Genomic DNA, 17,293 nt, shown 5'->3' with positions numbered 1-17,293 from the left:
AGGAAACGAACTAATATTAATATTGACAATAAAGAAAATATGTCTAACGAGATTTAATTGAACTGTGTCCATTTAAAATATCTCATTGAACATTATGCGAAGTAAGACGTATTATTACACATGAAACGAACGGTGTTAGTATTAGTTATGAATTGCTAACGCGAAACTGACATAGAACAATTGAAAATATAATTATAATAATGGTTTAATACAATGATTATGGAAAAGGCCATAGAGCAATAAAATAAGAGCTCAAGCGAAGTATTGTGTAAACCAAATGTGAATTTAACATGCATAGAGTGATGGTTTAAAATAATTATTTCATGGAAAATACAACACAAACGATGGATAATTATACAATATTTGTTGACGAAAACATTACAAATAGCACAGTCGATGCAGAAACCACCTCACACGAGATTATCATAGCGTGTACGTTAATATTCATCTTAGTGGGGACAGTCGGCATAGGCGGGAACATGCTGGTCATGTTATCAGTGATGTGTAACCGCAAAATGCGGAGCTCGATGACCAACCTTCTGATCATGAACCTTGCATTCGCTGACCTTTTAATCATGGTATTTGGGATACCGGAAATCGTGGTGTTCATGCGGAACACTGGCTGGTCCCTGGGGCTAGTCACGTGCAAGATCAACCGCTACGTCCTCGTGGCGGCACTTTATGGCTCCATACTGACGCTGGTTGCTTTGTCTGTTGAAAGGTGGGTGTTTTATGCGTGTATCATGAAGTAAGATTCGTATCACACGTTTTGTCTGTTTTAAACATTGAGCTCATTACACAAAGCATTGAAAGCATCGAACAATTCGAATACTTTTAATTTAAATAATGACTGTGGTAAGTACCAGTCAATCTTACTATATGTTGTGGCGTAACTGGAAACCACTTGTAATTATGATTTGTGTGGCGTTAGATAATTTTTCATACATACATTTTGTATATCAAAAATCTTTTTGCAAAATCCTTCAAACATTCCAAACGCTATCTTTACAAAAAAACATTGATTTCAAAGAATAAGCACTTTGCGTGAATTTCTGTATTTGAATAATGTTCAACTATGTACCTCATACTATATTGAATATCATCTTCATTTCATATATGTATATACAACACATTCTTAAACATATGTTTGTTCACATTTTCCATATTTTACATTTTTAATATTTTTATGACAACGGTTCCGGATATAACACCACTTCAAAAAATGAGAAAATAACGGTCTCTATAAATGACAATAAAAATGAATTAAATTAAGGGATCCGTTCACATTATTTTCTTAGTTTAAAATGACTTATCGTTAAGGGTGCTCAAACAATAATGTTTATACAAAATTTTAATTTGTATTTGTTTTGAAACAATCTGTGAAAGCAACATCTAATCTAAAAGCATGACGAACGTAAAGCAATGATATACACCAGCTGGATCTAGCGGATATACGCGTATTACCGGGAAACATCTTAACACACTTGGTTCTTCATGTCACAATTACGCATTCTGTAATGTTTTTGTTTCTTTTCGAAACTTCAATTCATAAGTCGACCAATTATTCCTCAGTAAATAGCTGACCAGACACCGATTATGTCTACTATTCTGACAAAGATGAATATAATTTTGTGTTCATCGTGTATAACCAACAATTTTAAGAAACTCAATTGTGTTATGTTAACTAATATTTTGAAAATAAACGCATTTGAACCGATAAAAATTACAGAGCTCTAGTTCTTTGAAACGGCAAAATAGCATTTATTTAGTCATAGTTTTATTATCTTTTATTTGAACACGCATGGAAAAAAGATTCACTTATGATATACACAATAAAAGAAAAGCACCTAAAATTAGTTGGCTCAGCCATACACTCTGTTTGTTGTTGTAACTTTTATAGTTTTTTGTACATTCGAATGATTTTTAGTGGGTATTTAACATATAATTATCGTTTTTGTTTAATGATGTTTCTACACTAGTTTCAAAGAATAATTTATTGCACTAGATCTGTGATTGAAACGGAAGACACGTTGTAAACAAGAATTATAGGATTTCCTTGCACCCATCAATGCAATTTTTAAAGACAAATACAATTGAAGTTCTTCATTAAATCTATCGGATTTTCAAAAAAATATAGAATATGAAGATTCAAAACATATAATTATCTTGCACAGATGCTTGCGTTAATTCGTTTTCAATATGAATTCGTTGAAATACTGTCGGATACGGCAAAAGAATCATTCAAGACTAAGCTAAAATGTTTCAATTGATATTAATTTAAATTCGTATCGATAAAGTAAAAATATATACATTGTTGGTGTAGTATGTAGCAGTAGACAAGCTTATAAATGTAACAGAATCCATAACATGTATGTAATTTAATTATTTTCAGATATATCGCAATCATCCATCCAATCAAAGCTCATATTTTCTGCAACAAGCGGAGGCTTGTCGCTGTGCTGGGTAGCATCTGGCCCGTTGCGACGGCAGCCGCCTTGCCTACGGCCCTCTTCAATACGATAAACAACAGCGGACCTAGCAACCCAATACTTTTCTGCATGCTACGCTTTCCAGTCCACCACGACACTGTATTTCTCGTGTTCAAATACACTGAATCGATTGTGTTCTATTTCACACCTATGTGTTTGCAAATAATTTTGTACGCGTGCATATCGAAGTACTTGTTCATCGGAACCGACCGATTGTATCATCGCGTTCAAGTTCGAGACCTCAATGGCTTATCAGTTGAGCGCTTGTCCGAAGCTCTACGCGCTAGACGTGGTGTGGTAAAGATGCTTGTATTGAGCGTGTTCGTGTATTTTCTGAGTTATTCTCCTCATCAAGTGTTACTAGTATGGAATACCGTCTCTCCGAAAACCTTTCACGAAAACTGGTCCTATCTGGTTTTCACTATGATTATCGCGTACATAAATTCGGCAGTTAATCCTATCCTTTACAGTATATTCAGTCAAAACTTCAGGAACTGCTATAAACAGTTCGTTTTGTGCTTACTTGGAAACCGGAAACCAGTCCGGAAGTTGCGCAATCAGCCACCATCACAAATGACACACGGATCGCCTCGGCTTTGGAGGATAATGAGTACAACAGCGTCGACGAATGTTTAATCAAAGCCAAACTAATTGAAGCCATTTGGTGAAATATCAATAAGAAAATGTCATAAAAGAAGATTGCAAGCTCAACATAAACTGTAATGAAGACATATTTTTTCATGAATATAATTAATTCATAATATCCATTCGATTAGCTTTTTTAACAAATACAAATTTTCATTTTTAGATATGCATTATCACATAAATTAGACTCACGTCATATGAATTATAATAAATTCATAATAATAAACGGCTCGTTTGCATGTTCCCTTTAAATAAAATAATTACAACGAGTATTTCTTCTGAGATTTTTCGAAACGCTTTCAGAACAGTATGTTCCAATTACCGGCACAAGCACCAATTGCATAGTAACGACTTCGATTGGTTAACCATTTAATATCCTTCTCGTTTAATTTTGGGAATCGTATATGTCTGCATGAATATGCATTTGTTTTATCGAAGCTACTGGAACTTAACCGCAGTACTCTATTGAATGTTGTTATATAATACAATTCAAAGAGGTTATATACGAATTTTGTATCAACATTTTATTTCCGCAATCTCAAACCAATACGCGAAAACGAACGAAAAAAAGGTTACACACAATCAACTTACTATCCTTTGATGGTACATTGAATCGAATGATGTTTGTTTGAATTATATTCATAACGACAAGATAATGCCGATACCGACACAATGTGTAGAATGTGTTACATAATAAAACTTCTGCACATATTAATAGGGCATTGTGGGGACAACAAAACAATATAAATGTTTTTCGAACATGGATACATTTTCGACTGAACAGCAGAAAGCACTTCCTGAAATTTGTGATTTGTAGTCCCTAGACTCGCGATAATCAATACACCCTATTTTTTTACCATATTATCAATAAATAATCATGGGGAAATTTATTCCATGTGTTGAATAGATATTGCCACCTTTGCACCCTATAAGTGAAAGCATACTTACGGGTTTTTAATTTTAAAAGAGATTAATGAGGTAAACAAAGGCATTTATTACCTAACGCTCTTTTCAAGAGACCGACCAATACCGAAGTGTTTAAGGTCATCAAAACTGACCTAAGCCTGCAACCAGCCTTCGGATGATTTAAGAAAAGCTTTAATATATCTTTCCATCACTCAAGTAAGGCCAAACATCTTTAAAACGTAATCTAAGTTAAGCAAAGATTTCAGCATTGCTTTAGAGTGCACTTAATACAATAAAGTATACTATCTATCAATATTCACAATATTATGTTAAGCAATAAAATGCATTTATTGAAATTTTAATAATAATGCATTTTATTACCATTCTTAGAATGGGACATGACTTCAAAAAACACACATGCAAAAGTATACGACAATGCGCGCTTACTGTGTTCCGTCATCTGTTTGCATGCATTACAATAGTGCCCTTTAATTTTTAACATACCTTAATAATTGGATATGTAATATTATTAGTTTCGTTCAATTATTATTGATGGGATATGCACATGTGCAGACGAAATTGCCAATTAAAGAGAGCGTTATACTTGTTTTCAGTGTTAAAGTGTATCAGATGTTAAAGTATACATGACATTCAGATGCCTATCAGATTGACAGTACACAGAGGAGCCGTTTGGTTAAAGTTATTAACAACTTGTAATAAGATCACATCGTTTGTTCTTTGGTTTTGTAAACATAAGGTCACATCATAAACATGTTATTTTTTGTGAACAAATGATCTCCGCCTAACAAAAATAATAAGGTTACTATGTGACGGAGAGTAAGTTGGTTCCTTTTTACTATTCCGTATTCCTTAATAAAATACGGAATAAGGAACAGTTCCCCATTTCTTATTCAAGCTGAGCATATTTGATATAGGGTTTTCGAGAAAAATAATACATACAATTTTTAAATCAATTCAAAATAACACGAATACATTGAATTGATGTATAACGTTACATATTTATGCTTCTTCTTCGCGCTGGAATAGGCTTCCGTGTTTAAAGCGAACCGGCATTTTCTACTTTGAATACCAACTTCACATCAAGAAAACCACAACCATATACATTATGTTACATTTATGTAATATAAATATGCAATCTAGTTCATTGCATCTTGTTTGTTTGTATAAATAAACCAGTATAATTTTCGCGGCCGAATAGGGAACTGGTATTTTCTTAGGTATAAATGGCATTGATGAACGGTAAACCACAAATAAATGAACATCATAATATATAAATGGATTATCATAAAGTAAAACTAAAAATATTTTAATAGCCAACCTGCAATACAATGATATGTGTTAATACGTGGTATAAGTTGGTTTATTTAAACTTATCTTTTAAGGTAGAAAATGCTAGTTCATTGTTAGGCTTCAATAAGGAATATGCAACTGGTTCCCTTTTCCCTATTAAGCCGCGAAAAGGGAAATGGGATTTAAATTTAAAAAATCATATTTTAAAATATATTAGATTTCATTTTATGTCACATAAACGCGAAATACGTGTAAAGACTTTTGATTTGGTTGATGTGAATGTAGTATTCGAAGTAGAACTAATCGATTCAGTGTGTACAATAAATCACATGCAAACGCGAAAAGGAAACATGAATATGTATCGTAATACAATAATTAAATGTACTCTTGTTATTTTGTTTTGATTTACTTAAGAATGTATGTATTATTTTTGTTTAATACCTTATGTCAAAAATGTTAAGCGTGAAAAAGGAATAATCAACAGTTCATTATTTCTTACTCGAATAAGGAATAAGAACTAGGAAAAATTAACCAACTTACTCTCCATTACTAAATGACAACATTTTATCCGGAATATATAATGGAACATTTTTTTGTGTGTAAGGCTACGTTCCTGCTATCACTGTTGGTCCTGCTATTAAATACGTGACCATAATCGTTATCTGATCGTGATGGTCCTATCCAACCTAATTTGGTATTATTTAATCATAATTTCAACCTTGTCAATCGTTAGTGTTAATCGTGGAAGACTTTTGAATGGTTCACACATTTCTACTATTTACGCGATTAACACATCAATTTTTTTAATTAGGATCATCATATCAAATCGTATAAATTCAATGATATACATGTAGTAACAAAACTCGACATTATTTGATATTCGTTTCACGAATCATTGTGTTCACTGTCGAAATAATTCAAGGGTAAAATTCACGTTCTAGTTCAATCTGTAGCAAAAAGTTATTACTACAGGTAAATACTACTTTGTATATGATATTGCCAAATTAATTTAATATTTTCATTGACATATAATTCGATTGTGTAACATATGTACCGTTTAAGGTATATGACGTCATTACAAATGTTAACGTTATAAACATTGGAAAAAGCAACTTGGATATGTTGGCTATCGTTTCGGAAAATACAACAATTAATATTATATTTCCAAACTGAGATAAATAAACCATTCGAATAAGTATAAAAACAGTTTTCAAACCGCGTAATTTGTTTATACAAACAAGTGTTTCAGGGACAAATATAATATCCTGTGCCAATAAAGCCAACAATTAAACACAATAAACTCTGTCTGCAGCCGTACTTGTATGTGTCAAAATTGGTTTGGTGCTCACTCTTGTAATAAATATTACTACTTCCAAGAAGTTGATTCATTCGCCCATTACTTAACTCATTTAATAAGTACCACCTTATGCTTTTGAAATCATGGGGATTATGCAATATTTATATTTTTGTTTCTTTTTATGACTGAACAGATGATTAATTGTCTTCCAGAGACATTTTTGTTTTCTTATGTTGAAAAGGCTTGCATGCGAAAGTCAACGAGATTGCCTAATTCAATTTGTATAAAAAAAATTGTCATGAATGGTTAAAATGCATTTAATTCCATTATTCATAAAATGATATAAATCATTATACAATGACAGCAAATGGCGCATAATGCTATGCAACCAATTAAGTATTCATTAGAAAGTATTGATGTTTGCATCACAAATGACTTACGCATTAAGAAATTATTGAAGCACAGTGCATGTACTTGTTGTACATTTACACTACACACTTTAAAAGTGTAAACCGCTGAAATATTTATTTGAATGCTTCAAGGCGTGATACAAATATGACCGTGTTTTGTCTTAAGGCATCTATAAATTGACACATTACAGTACATAACAGAATGAGCGATACATACAGACTGCAAATCGCGGGCTTAAAATATTTAGAGAATGTCGGTAAAACCAGACGGCGCGATAGGGAAATGGCTGAATACGGCTCATTTCATTTCTGTTTTTCAAGGACATAATATCAACTCTATGATCCAGCAAACTATTACCCAATTGGGTACATGTAACGCGTGTTTTATTAAGTAACTGTACGGAGGTCCATCAGTCCTATTGTTTCTTACCTTCAACAATATTCTCTTTTCTTCGTTAAAATCCTCTTACAGATTCCGATGTTAGATTGATGCTTCAATGTTATTGTATTTGAGTACAGATTATTTAATGAATGTTTTTACCTCAAACTTTTCCTCAATTCTACAATTTATTTTATGCATATATGATTAAGCACTCTATGGTTCACATGTATGGTCTGGTTCTATTTTATTGTGACACATTGCAAAGAAATAGTTTATCAAAAAAAGCAACTTTAAACGTTCAAAAATTAATTACAATAGTTTAGTCCAATTATACTCTAACAAAAGAATATTAAGGGTTATCCTGTAAATAAAGTTATATCATCATGCAATCGGTACACTCAACAGCGTTCAATCAACCAGGTATTCGATTCGACGATACATAAAAGTAAAAAGTCGCCGCGAAGCTTAAATAATTTTCGTACTCTAACTGTTTACATTCATTGTAAAATTGTTTAAATTACTACTTTATACATTTGTTTATTTGTTTATTTATTTATTTATTTATTCATTCATTTATTTATTCATTTATTCATTTATTCATTTATTCATTTATTCATTTATTCATTTATTCATTTATTCATTAATTAATTAATTAATTAATTTGTTTATTTATTTATTTATGTATTTATGCATTTATTTATGTATTTATTTGTTTCGATTAATATCGAAGACAATATAAACCCGAAGTGGACGGTCTGCCGTGGAATCCATTTGCGATAGACGTGTAAACAAACAAAGGCTGTATATCTCTCTTAAGTTCATTGGTACTTTTACACGTCATGTCTAGAAAACCACTCCGAATATGTGGCGATATGAGACATATAGCACCCTTGTTAGATTAACAAATTGAAAGGTACCGAAACAAGTGATATTTATTGATAATTGTATCTGTCAATCAAGTGTTAATGTAAAAGAGCTACCGCATTATAAATGGACACAATTGGAATGAACGAAATAGGAACAGTCTGCTATTGTCTTGACGGATTCCATCGATTGATATGTTGCTTTAAATTTTCAAAATCTGATTGATAAAACTGTTTATGTCTTTAAGCCTTTAACTATATGGTGCTAGGTTCCGAAATAATGTCAACTTCAACCGGAAAAGATTTAGCTTTTTCGACATCTGATTTGTTGTTTGCTCTGGTGAAGCCACTAAATCAATTTTAATTAATTTGAAGCTGTATTCGCCTCTATTGTGTTCTGATTTTAAGAACATCGTCGATTGTCATTCCCTATTATCCCAGGTCTTATAACCAGTGTGATTGTTTTAAACATAAATCAAGAAGAGCTTGGATCTGCGAACAGCTGATGACGAGTGTGCTTTAGCGTTAAAACTATTGAGTCTAATACAATATATATCATATTATTTTTATGCGAACACATAAGCGTATACAATACATTTGTTGAAACATTTACAAAAAGTAATCGAATGGCTCGATATGTTCTGTCCTGGAAATCGGCGAGGTTTTATTTCCAGAAATGTGTGATTGTTTCGCCAATAACGATGTTATTTTTTTTGAAAAATTTCCTGATCCTCGTAGGCTTACTAGAAAGCGCTTGCTCACGTAGGAATTTTGGACATTTTGACAAAATTGTGTTCTCGTAAATTAAAATGTAATCTAAAATTTAGACCAAGCATGAATTATGTTATTGCGACATAAAATTGGCTTCCAAAAAAAGATTAATATTTCGGCGATGGTATAAGGATAAGTGAGTACTTCATAACTAGGTGTAAGTGCTAGATAACCTTACAACAAAATTATAACTTAATAAACAAAAAAATGTGTGTCGTAACGTTATTGTGTTGTGTTTTTTTTCATTATATACAAGTCTATGACATAAACTTATTGCTTTTAAAGCAACCGGACAATTGTTTATACTTTTTCGTTGGTGCACGTATTTCTTAAAATAAATCAGTACAAAGGAAGTAACGTGTGATTGTTCATGTAAAATATTTATTCAACTACAAATACAAATTATAATAAATCAATCAACAAAAGATATCACGAAATCAAACAGTTAATGTACTCTAGCCTTATATGACAGATAATGTGGGGGGCATTGTGTGCGTTTGTTCTGCCCTTATCGACCAGCTGTTCGAAATTGCACAAACATTCATACAGAAACCTTTGCATAATTTTGTATATTGTTCACACCGTTTGTGAGACAAGAGTCTGTACATTGTGTCAGAATACGCAAGTTAACACAATTCTTTACGCAGGTTATCTATGTACTGTTGTTTACAAAGAATTCAAATTATCCGTATTGCAATTAAGGTAGTATATGTATGAAATTAGAGGGTATTTTGGTTTCATAATTGGTTCCCTAACTGATTTTATCGTAAGACCGTAAAAAAGTTAACGTTGTTCAATATCACAATAAACAATCTCTTATCTTAAACATTATGTTTACCTGTAACATCATAAAGTGGAATTATGATTTCATTGATAAGATATATAGTGTTAATGTCAAACAACAGTGCTGTGATTAAAACGTGCATTCGATACAGTATGTAACCGAGTGCTAAAACTACGACAATTCAGTTGTTTCAATACCACAAATTGGCTGCGTTGAATTAATCATGATGAGCAGATTGAACATTGTATTGTATGAAGCATATTTCTCAAAATATATACGTATACAAATAATATAAAGAAGTATGTATAATGATATTTTTTATAAAAATTAAATATTCACAGCGAATAAATATGGCATTGGTTTATGTGATAAATAATCACTTAAGACAAGTAGGTATAGCACTAATTCTTTCCTTCAATAGATATCAATGAACACGTGTGATGTGAGGTTTAGGGGATGCAAATATGTTTGGGCATTGTTACATTACCAAACCATTAAATGTTGAGAACAAAGGATTTGTTTTCATTGTTTTTTATTTTCGTATCTTTCAAACGCACATTAAAACCAATAAAACACAATATGAAACAGCGTGTTTACGTTAAATTGTTGAAAAACTAGTACATAAAGAAAAACGAGATCAACTGTTCTAGGATAGGAACATTTTTTTTTACGAAAGTCAAAATAAGTTTTGAAGCATCGTTGGGTTTTGTTCGGTTTTCTTGTCCTAAACCTCATTATGTCAGTAAAGCCACGCGTATACATTTCATTCTTAATAATTCCTCACAGATACATTATAATATGTTGCTGTTTTTATTGTTGCGGCATTTATTGTTGTTTCAATGGCATTGTATTATGTCTTCATTTACATTTCATTTGGTCTTTTTTTGTTTAAAATGGCTATCCCATTTTAAAGCTAAAGTAGTTGTTAATAGTATGTAGTAGTTTAAAGTTTATCACCAGTTTCTGTCGTCGGAACTTTATCTAAGATCAATAACTCAAAAGCTAAGAAATCTCTGTAAAAATATCTTATTCAGTTGCTTTAAGTTACAAAAAATAGGTCGAATGCAATAATTATTTACAAGAACAACAACTGCTATCATCTGACATTTATAGTGTGTTGTTTTTTTCCAGAATATTAATTAAATTTTTTAAGTGCATCACATGTTCAGACAATCATGATAAAATTAAAAAAAAATCTTGTAAGAAAATGGTCTAAAAAAAGGTTCAAAATACCACCGTGTTGTTATTTAGTGTTATTTTTTTCTAATCTGTTTATTTATTACTACATTTCGGTAGTTGTTTTATACTGATTCCGTTTAGTGTCGATAAGTTCGTTCATCAATTTAAATCAATAAATTAAAAATACCAAAGTATGTGAACACGTCCTTTTCATATCCGGCGCATTGTTACAATAATGATAAGTCGCAAATTATGTTTATTTGTTTGTTGACATTGTGGGCATCCTCGCAACGATTATTTATATTTCATCTTAAAAAATCGTATAGACATATATAAATGCAAATGCATATCTTACAACCAAGCATCAAATCGTGTAACTGAATATTAATTGGTAAAAATGATCAATAAGCAAAATGCACTTGTCGTTTTTATTGTTTCTGCTTAATGTAAGCTGTTTGCGGTATGTGATCCTGAAGTATTGTCCGGGTTACATTTCTTTCACGTGTGTATGGATCAATCTTCAAATATGGTGTGAGAAGAAAGAGAAATGTGTAATTATTATAGTTACGTCGTGTGTTGATGCTTTTCTCAATAGTACTATAAGCGTTCTTCATAGAACTAAGAGAAAAACACGCGAAAGACGCCAAATATAACAATGTTACAAAATGTGTGTGATAAGTAAAATACACTGGTTTCAAAAGTTTACAATTAAACAAAGATCACGATTTTCTTGTAAGAACTTGTTTCAAGCTACATCGGCTTGAAAAACGAATTTGATTATTGCTTCGTGTGAATTAAATAACATGGGCTTCATCAACTTGTTCAATTTATTTAATATTTCGCTGTATTTCATGTTTTTTTTTTACTCTTCTAATGGCTCACACGGTGTTACCATTCTCCGATTCCAGATTATATTTTTCGAAAAGCATCTTTGAATTCATAAGGGCCGGTGTTATTTTTTTCATAAATCTCTGCAATAAGCTTGTAATCTGGCAAAAGATGACAGGTTTGGCAATGTATCATTCTTTTGACGCTTGACTTAGACGACCTTGATCGCTGATTCCAAAATCGCAAACACAATACATTCATGGAATCTCCGTCAATGAAACAATAATGGCTTGGCGTTTACATTGTTGTGTTATGAATGAGGGATGCACTATTAATATTTCGAAGCTTGTAACGTCATTATCGAAAATGTTCGCTAGATCCATGGTAACAAATCTTGATGTGCTACGGCGACAACATTTCAACTAAGAACGACGTGAAAGTATAACTGGTAATGGCTTGCGTATTTGTTTTTTCGGCCCATGCCAAAATGTTGTAACCGATCTTCTTTTTTATGCTTCAATGCTATATCTTTCACTTATATTGTGATAGACGTCATGATGAATTCTACAAGATTCTACAGTATTGAAACAAAACTTGCGTGCTTTCAACTAATTTAAAACAAGAAACAATGGCCATTAAATTGTTCCATGAATGAAATTGTATTTAATATTTTATACGTATTGTTGAATTCGTTAATCGGTAAAATTGTAATTGCTCCAATTAAAAACATCACTATTTATATATATATATCACCAAATCAGTGTGTCTTATTGAAAGACTTATTTAATGCTATTTAAGACGAAGGTAGTTTTCTCGCGGAATGGAGCGAAAGTATAATAGTACCGTTGCACAAAAAGGGCAGTAGAGACGAGCCTAATTATTATAGAGCCATATCGCTTATAAGTAGTATAAGTAAAATATTTACAAATATATTAAATAAAAGGCTGACTAGTTGTTGCGAAGAAAATGATGTAATTATTGAATCTCAAGCTGGTTTTCGTAGAAATTATTCAACGATGGACAATACATTTAACCTACAGGCTGTTATTAAAAGATTCTTGTGTACGAAAAGGGGGAGAATGTACGTGTTCTTTATTGACTTCTTTAAAGCATTTAATTCGTGTGTTCATGTCAATTTATGGCGTTGTTTGATCAGCAAAAGTATCAAAGATGACAGCAAGTTTTTGAATATATTTAAATCTATGTATAGCAACTTAAGGTCGTGCGTAAAAGTAAAAGATGGCTTAACAAGATTATTTAATAGCTCGATCGGAACGAAACAGGGCTGTGTCAGCTTGCCTTTGTTTTGTTTCACTGTTTATCAATGATCTAGCAGACTTTTTGAAGCTGAAGTGCGAGAATGGAGTCTTTCTTAACTATAATACTGATGACATATATGCCTTCCTTTTCGCTGAAGATATAGCCAGCACGGCCGATACAAAACAAAACCTTCAAAGACAAATAAACTGTATTGAAACAATTCTGCTCCCTAACCGGGATGAAAATAAATGTTGAAAAGTCAAAATTATGGTGTTTCGCAACGGATGCGCGCTAAGATCCTATGAAAAGCGGTTTTATAACGGTAAACAAATTGAAGTTGTGCAGAATTATAATACCTGGGAGCCTTTTTTACGCCAACCCTGTCATGGACCAAAACCCAGGAAATATTAAGCCTACAAGCTTCGAAGGCGCAGGCTAACATATACAGATTTCAAAAACGATTTGGATACTTCCAACCTAAGGATGCTTTTAAATTATTCGATGCAATGGTGACCCCAATTTTATGCTACTCCTCCGAGATATGGGGGTTTCGATACAATGAAACTATTGAGCGTGTACACACCCGGTTTTGCAAATACGTGGCGTGTTTAAATCGAAATGTATCAAACTTCCTCGCTCTGAGTGAATGTGGACGGCACCCATTAAATGTTACTTATATGTCGCGTTGTGTGAAGTATTGAACAAAGCTGACTTGAATGGAAGACCAAAGGTATCCGAAAAACTTTTGACTGATGCTACGTAAATTAGACACCGACGTCAAGACAACGTGGGGCCACCGGAGTTTAACAACATCTGTTTTAAAATGGCTTCGGGTTTGCTTGGATAGCCGGTGAAATTGGAAATATCAGTGCTTTTATGAAACTCTAGAAAAGAAGACTTAAAGATTGCGCGCTTCAAATGATGCAGGGGACCCGTTTAAATAAGCTCTCGTAAGTATGTTACGACTCGTAAACCAGTTGCGATTATCGCAACTTGCCATTTTGCGTTTCAATAAACTTTCGCAACTTACGATATCATAGAATTCTCTCGTAAGTCTACGAGACGTAAGAAGCAGTCGTAGTTACGTCGAAAACAAAATGGACGCCGCGTATGTTGTGCATATAGACGCCGAATAAGAAGCTTTTGGCTCCGTCTTTTTATCGACGACAATACAGAGGAAGTAAACGTGTTGTTTTTTATCCCTTGATTACTTTCTGCAAAATATTTAACGTTGGAATCAATATGTCAGTTACTGCCCTTTGTTTATATTCGATAAGGATGAATAAATAAAAATAAATTGCAATTTATCATACGTGAAAACCCTACGTGTTTATTATGTGTGTGGTTCAATTATATTGTTCAACAGCAGTTGAAGTATATGCGCTTTCCGCCGCTCAAATTATTGTGCAATGATTAATTTTGCTGTAAGCTTTTATCTCCATTGCATGTGATTTCGGAAGTTTTTTTGTTCGGATAAGTACTCAATGGAGCCTTGTTTTTTATTGGTAAATGTTTGTTATCAAGGCTATACAACTCGTTACAATCTATTCCTTTTCTTTGTAGTATGTTTATTTAATATTCTGTCAGAACGATACATGCATTGCTAAATTATGTTGGATTGTAAAATGTGCCCAGTTAGGCAACTGTTAGCCTACATGTGTATCAAACTTTCAACCACAAAACACCAAAGTGATGATCATCATGAAATAACAAATCAGTTACTGAGTTATCAAAATATCTTGTTGTTCTTGATCACACATACACAACAGTAACATATTATAGTATTTTCATTACATTAGAAGACTAGTATTATTCACTTTTTCATATTGTACTACACCAACAGGTACTCATCACTGACATCATTTAAAGATTTTTGGCCAAAGGAAACATCTATTCCAAGCTGGCACACCCCAGGAAACCCGATACCTTGCGAGTCGTGTAATACCATAGGGGACTGTGGTGTGCATTTCGGCACGAACATAAATAGGGTAAGTTAATTGGAAAAATTAAATTATTTAAAGTCCAATTTGAAACAACTGTGTATTAACATTGATAACAAAGGTATTGGCCAACATGTAGAAAAAATCCTGACAAATTTTCTTAAAAAATGAGCGAAATGTGGCTCCCTGAAGTAGAAGATCGGGCAAAACGGACCATGTTCAGGCATTAATGGGAGGAAAAACTGCTTTAATTTGCAAGCAATTGCAATAATTAGAGGATTTATACAAACTTTCACATGTCTGCCATAACCTCTCAGCAGGTTTTCTCCAGAAAACTATTTATTGTGGAGAAATTTGCGTTTTTAATGACCATGTTGGGAAAACATGGATACCATCTGGAGAAGACCAGGAAACCATATGTGTGCAGTGACTTCATAATTCTTTTTGTGACAAAAAACCTAATTTTCAGCCATTTTAATGCAATTTCTTTGCTTTGTAGTTGCCTATAGTAAGTGTATGTGGGCATATATGCATACACATGTTCTTTTAATGCTTTTTAATACATTCAATGATATTATTTGGCTGTCATCCAACATCATTTCAGAAACTTTAATCCTTTGTCTTATATATAATGTGGTTATTCAATGTCCACTTTAGACATGTACAGATGATAGTTTTATCTTAATAACTAACTCGTTTGCCAGTTTGTGCTAAAATTACATTGTATCACAATGCTAGTGTTGCCCCCCCCCCCCATACACACACATTATTATACCGCCACAAAGTCTGTTTCGGGGGCTATATAGGAATCAGTTTGTCATGATACTTGCTGAATTGTATCAAACATGAACTTAAAAATATTGCAGAGGCTTCCATATGCAAACAGCGCTGTCATCTGTGTATCCAGAACCAGAGTACGATTCTGATATGCCAAATATTCCATGTGCAACAGAAAAAGGAACAGATAAACATTGTATAACAATAAGGTATGCTGATAGTTCTATTCTGTATATACAAAAAGTGAAAGTATTGCATAATACATAAATATTACATGTCTGACAAGGTGACAGTAAATTTGTCAACTTGATGAAATATTTTTTTCCCGAAAGTTGACAAATTTACTGTCACCCTGTCAGACATGTAATATTTATATAATGACCAATGCGTTAATGACATCATAATACAGTTCTGCATGCTCAGATGTTATCTTGATTTTCAAAATATTTTGTTTTTGTTAAAATAACATCTTGTCCATGATGTTCCATAACTAATCAAGGAAAATTCTATATTCGTTGTCAAAATATTACATTATACGGTTAATACTCCATTGTGCTATTCGACACATGTTATATTACCTTAATGTTCTAGATTTACAATTTTATTGACATAATGTGTTTCTGATTTGTAATTACAGGAACCATTTCTTTGATACCAGTGATAGAATTCGTGTCAAAGGGAAACGGAAAAGCGGTCTCATTAGTGCCCCGGAGTGTCCAGCTAAGCGACAGAAAGGTGTAAGACAGTATCATTCATCAGACGAATCCAAGATTCTTGCGCATGTTCGTAAAGGCTTATCAGACATTTGAAGGGCATAGACAACACAACATTGAATACTAAAACATGGATATAACATGTACATGTAATGCTATGATTTAAAAAGTAAGAATAACATATTGCAAGAACAAAGTTTTTATAATGATTACCATGGAAAACATTGATCATAAAGAATTACACAGTAATTACTGTAACAAATGATAAGTATAAACAAGAAAGGTGTTTTCTTCTTTCCAAAACATTATTTATAAACAATAAAACTGGCATTTATGTAAAAATGCTAATAATAGTATAAACCAGAATTGTGTGTTGTGTTTCCTTACACACCAGCATGTTAGAAAAATGTAAAAATAAAGATAATAAAACTTACTGTAAAACAAAGTGTTCTTTATTAATTACATCTTAATAACCAAGGACTAAATTTAAATATTGTTTGTTTCCCCCTCCCACTACCTACCAACCAAAATTCACCCTACCTGAAAACTTCATTGCAAACTAAAAAATGATTTTTTTCTCAGGACGAAAATGATGACGTACGTTCATGATATAGTGCCATTGAACTGCCAATCAATCAAAAATGCAAAATTATTATCAGTATATTTCTTAGAATCATAAACTATCGTATGTATATATTATTAACTAGGTTGCATATTGTGGAACAGAAATAATTGTTT

General features: G+C 32.4%; 1 protein-coding gene and 1 long non-coding RNA gene across 2 annotated transcripts; both read left to right on the top strand.

The window, feature by feature from the left end:
• The first annotated feature begins 204 nt into the window (after positions 1-204).
• LOC127878568 (neuropeptide receptor 15-like) lies at positions 205-3,125 on the top strand. Its single transcript, XM_052425098.1, has 2 exons — positions 205-721; positions 2,393-3,125. The coding sequence occupies exons 1-2, from the start codon at positions 324-326 to the stop codon at positions 3,123-3,125; spliced, it is 1,131 nt and encodes a 376-aa protein (XP_052281058.1). The 5' UTR covers positions 205-323.
• An 11,271-nt stretch (positions 3,126-14,396) lies between these two features.
• LOC127879933 (uncharacterized) lies at positions 14,397-16,943 on the top strand. The gene is made up of 4 exons (XR_008049356.1): positions 14,397-14,549; positions 14,969-15,113; positions 15,932-16,051; positions 16,480-16,943. It is a non-coding gene; the product is annotated as an uncharacterized LOC127879933 (long non-coding RNA).
• Positions 16,944-17,293: the final 350 nt, after the last annotated feature.

The sequence above is a fragment of the Dreissena polymorpha genome, chromosome 4 (assembly GCF_020536995.1).
Source record: "Dreissena polymorpha isolate Duluth1 chromosome 4, UMN_Dpol_1.0, whole genome shotgun sequence".
NCBI classification, from domain to species: domain Eukaryota; kingdom Metazoa; phylum Mollusca; class Bivalvia; order Myida; family Dreissenidae; genus Dreissena; species Dreissena polymorpha.
This window is presented reverse-complemented; position numbering and strand designations above follow the sequence as displayed.

Bases quoted from the DNA above. Each gene is read 5' to 3' on its own strand.
- LOC127878568 (XM_052425098.1), top strand. From the start codon at position 324: ATGGAAAATACAACACAAACGATGGATAATTATACAATATTTGTTGAC. The intron at 722-2,392 runs GTGGGTGTTTTA...AATTATTTTCAG, and splicing joins GTTGCTTTGTCTGTTGAAAG to ATATATCGCAATCATCCATC.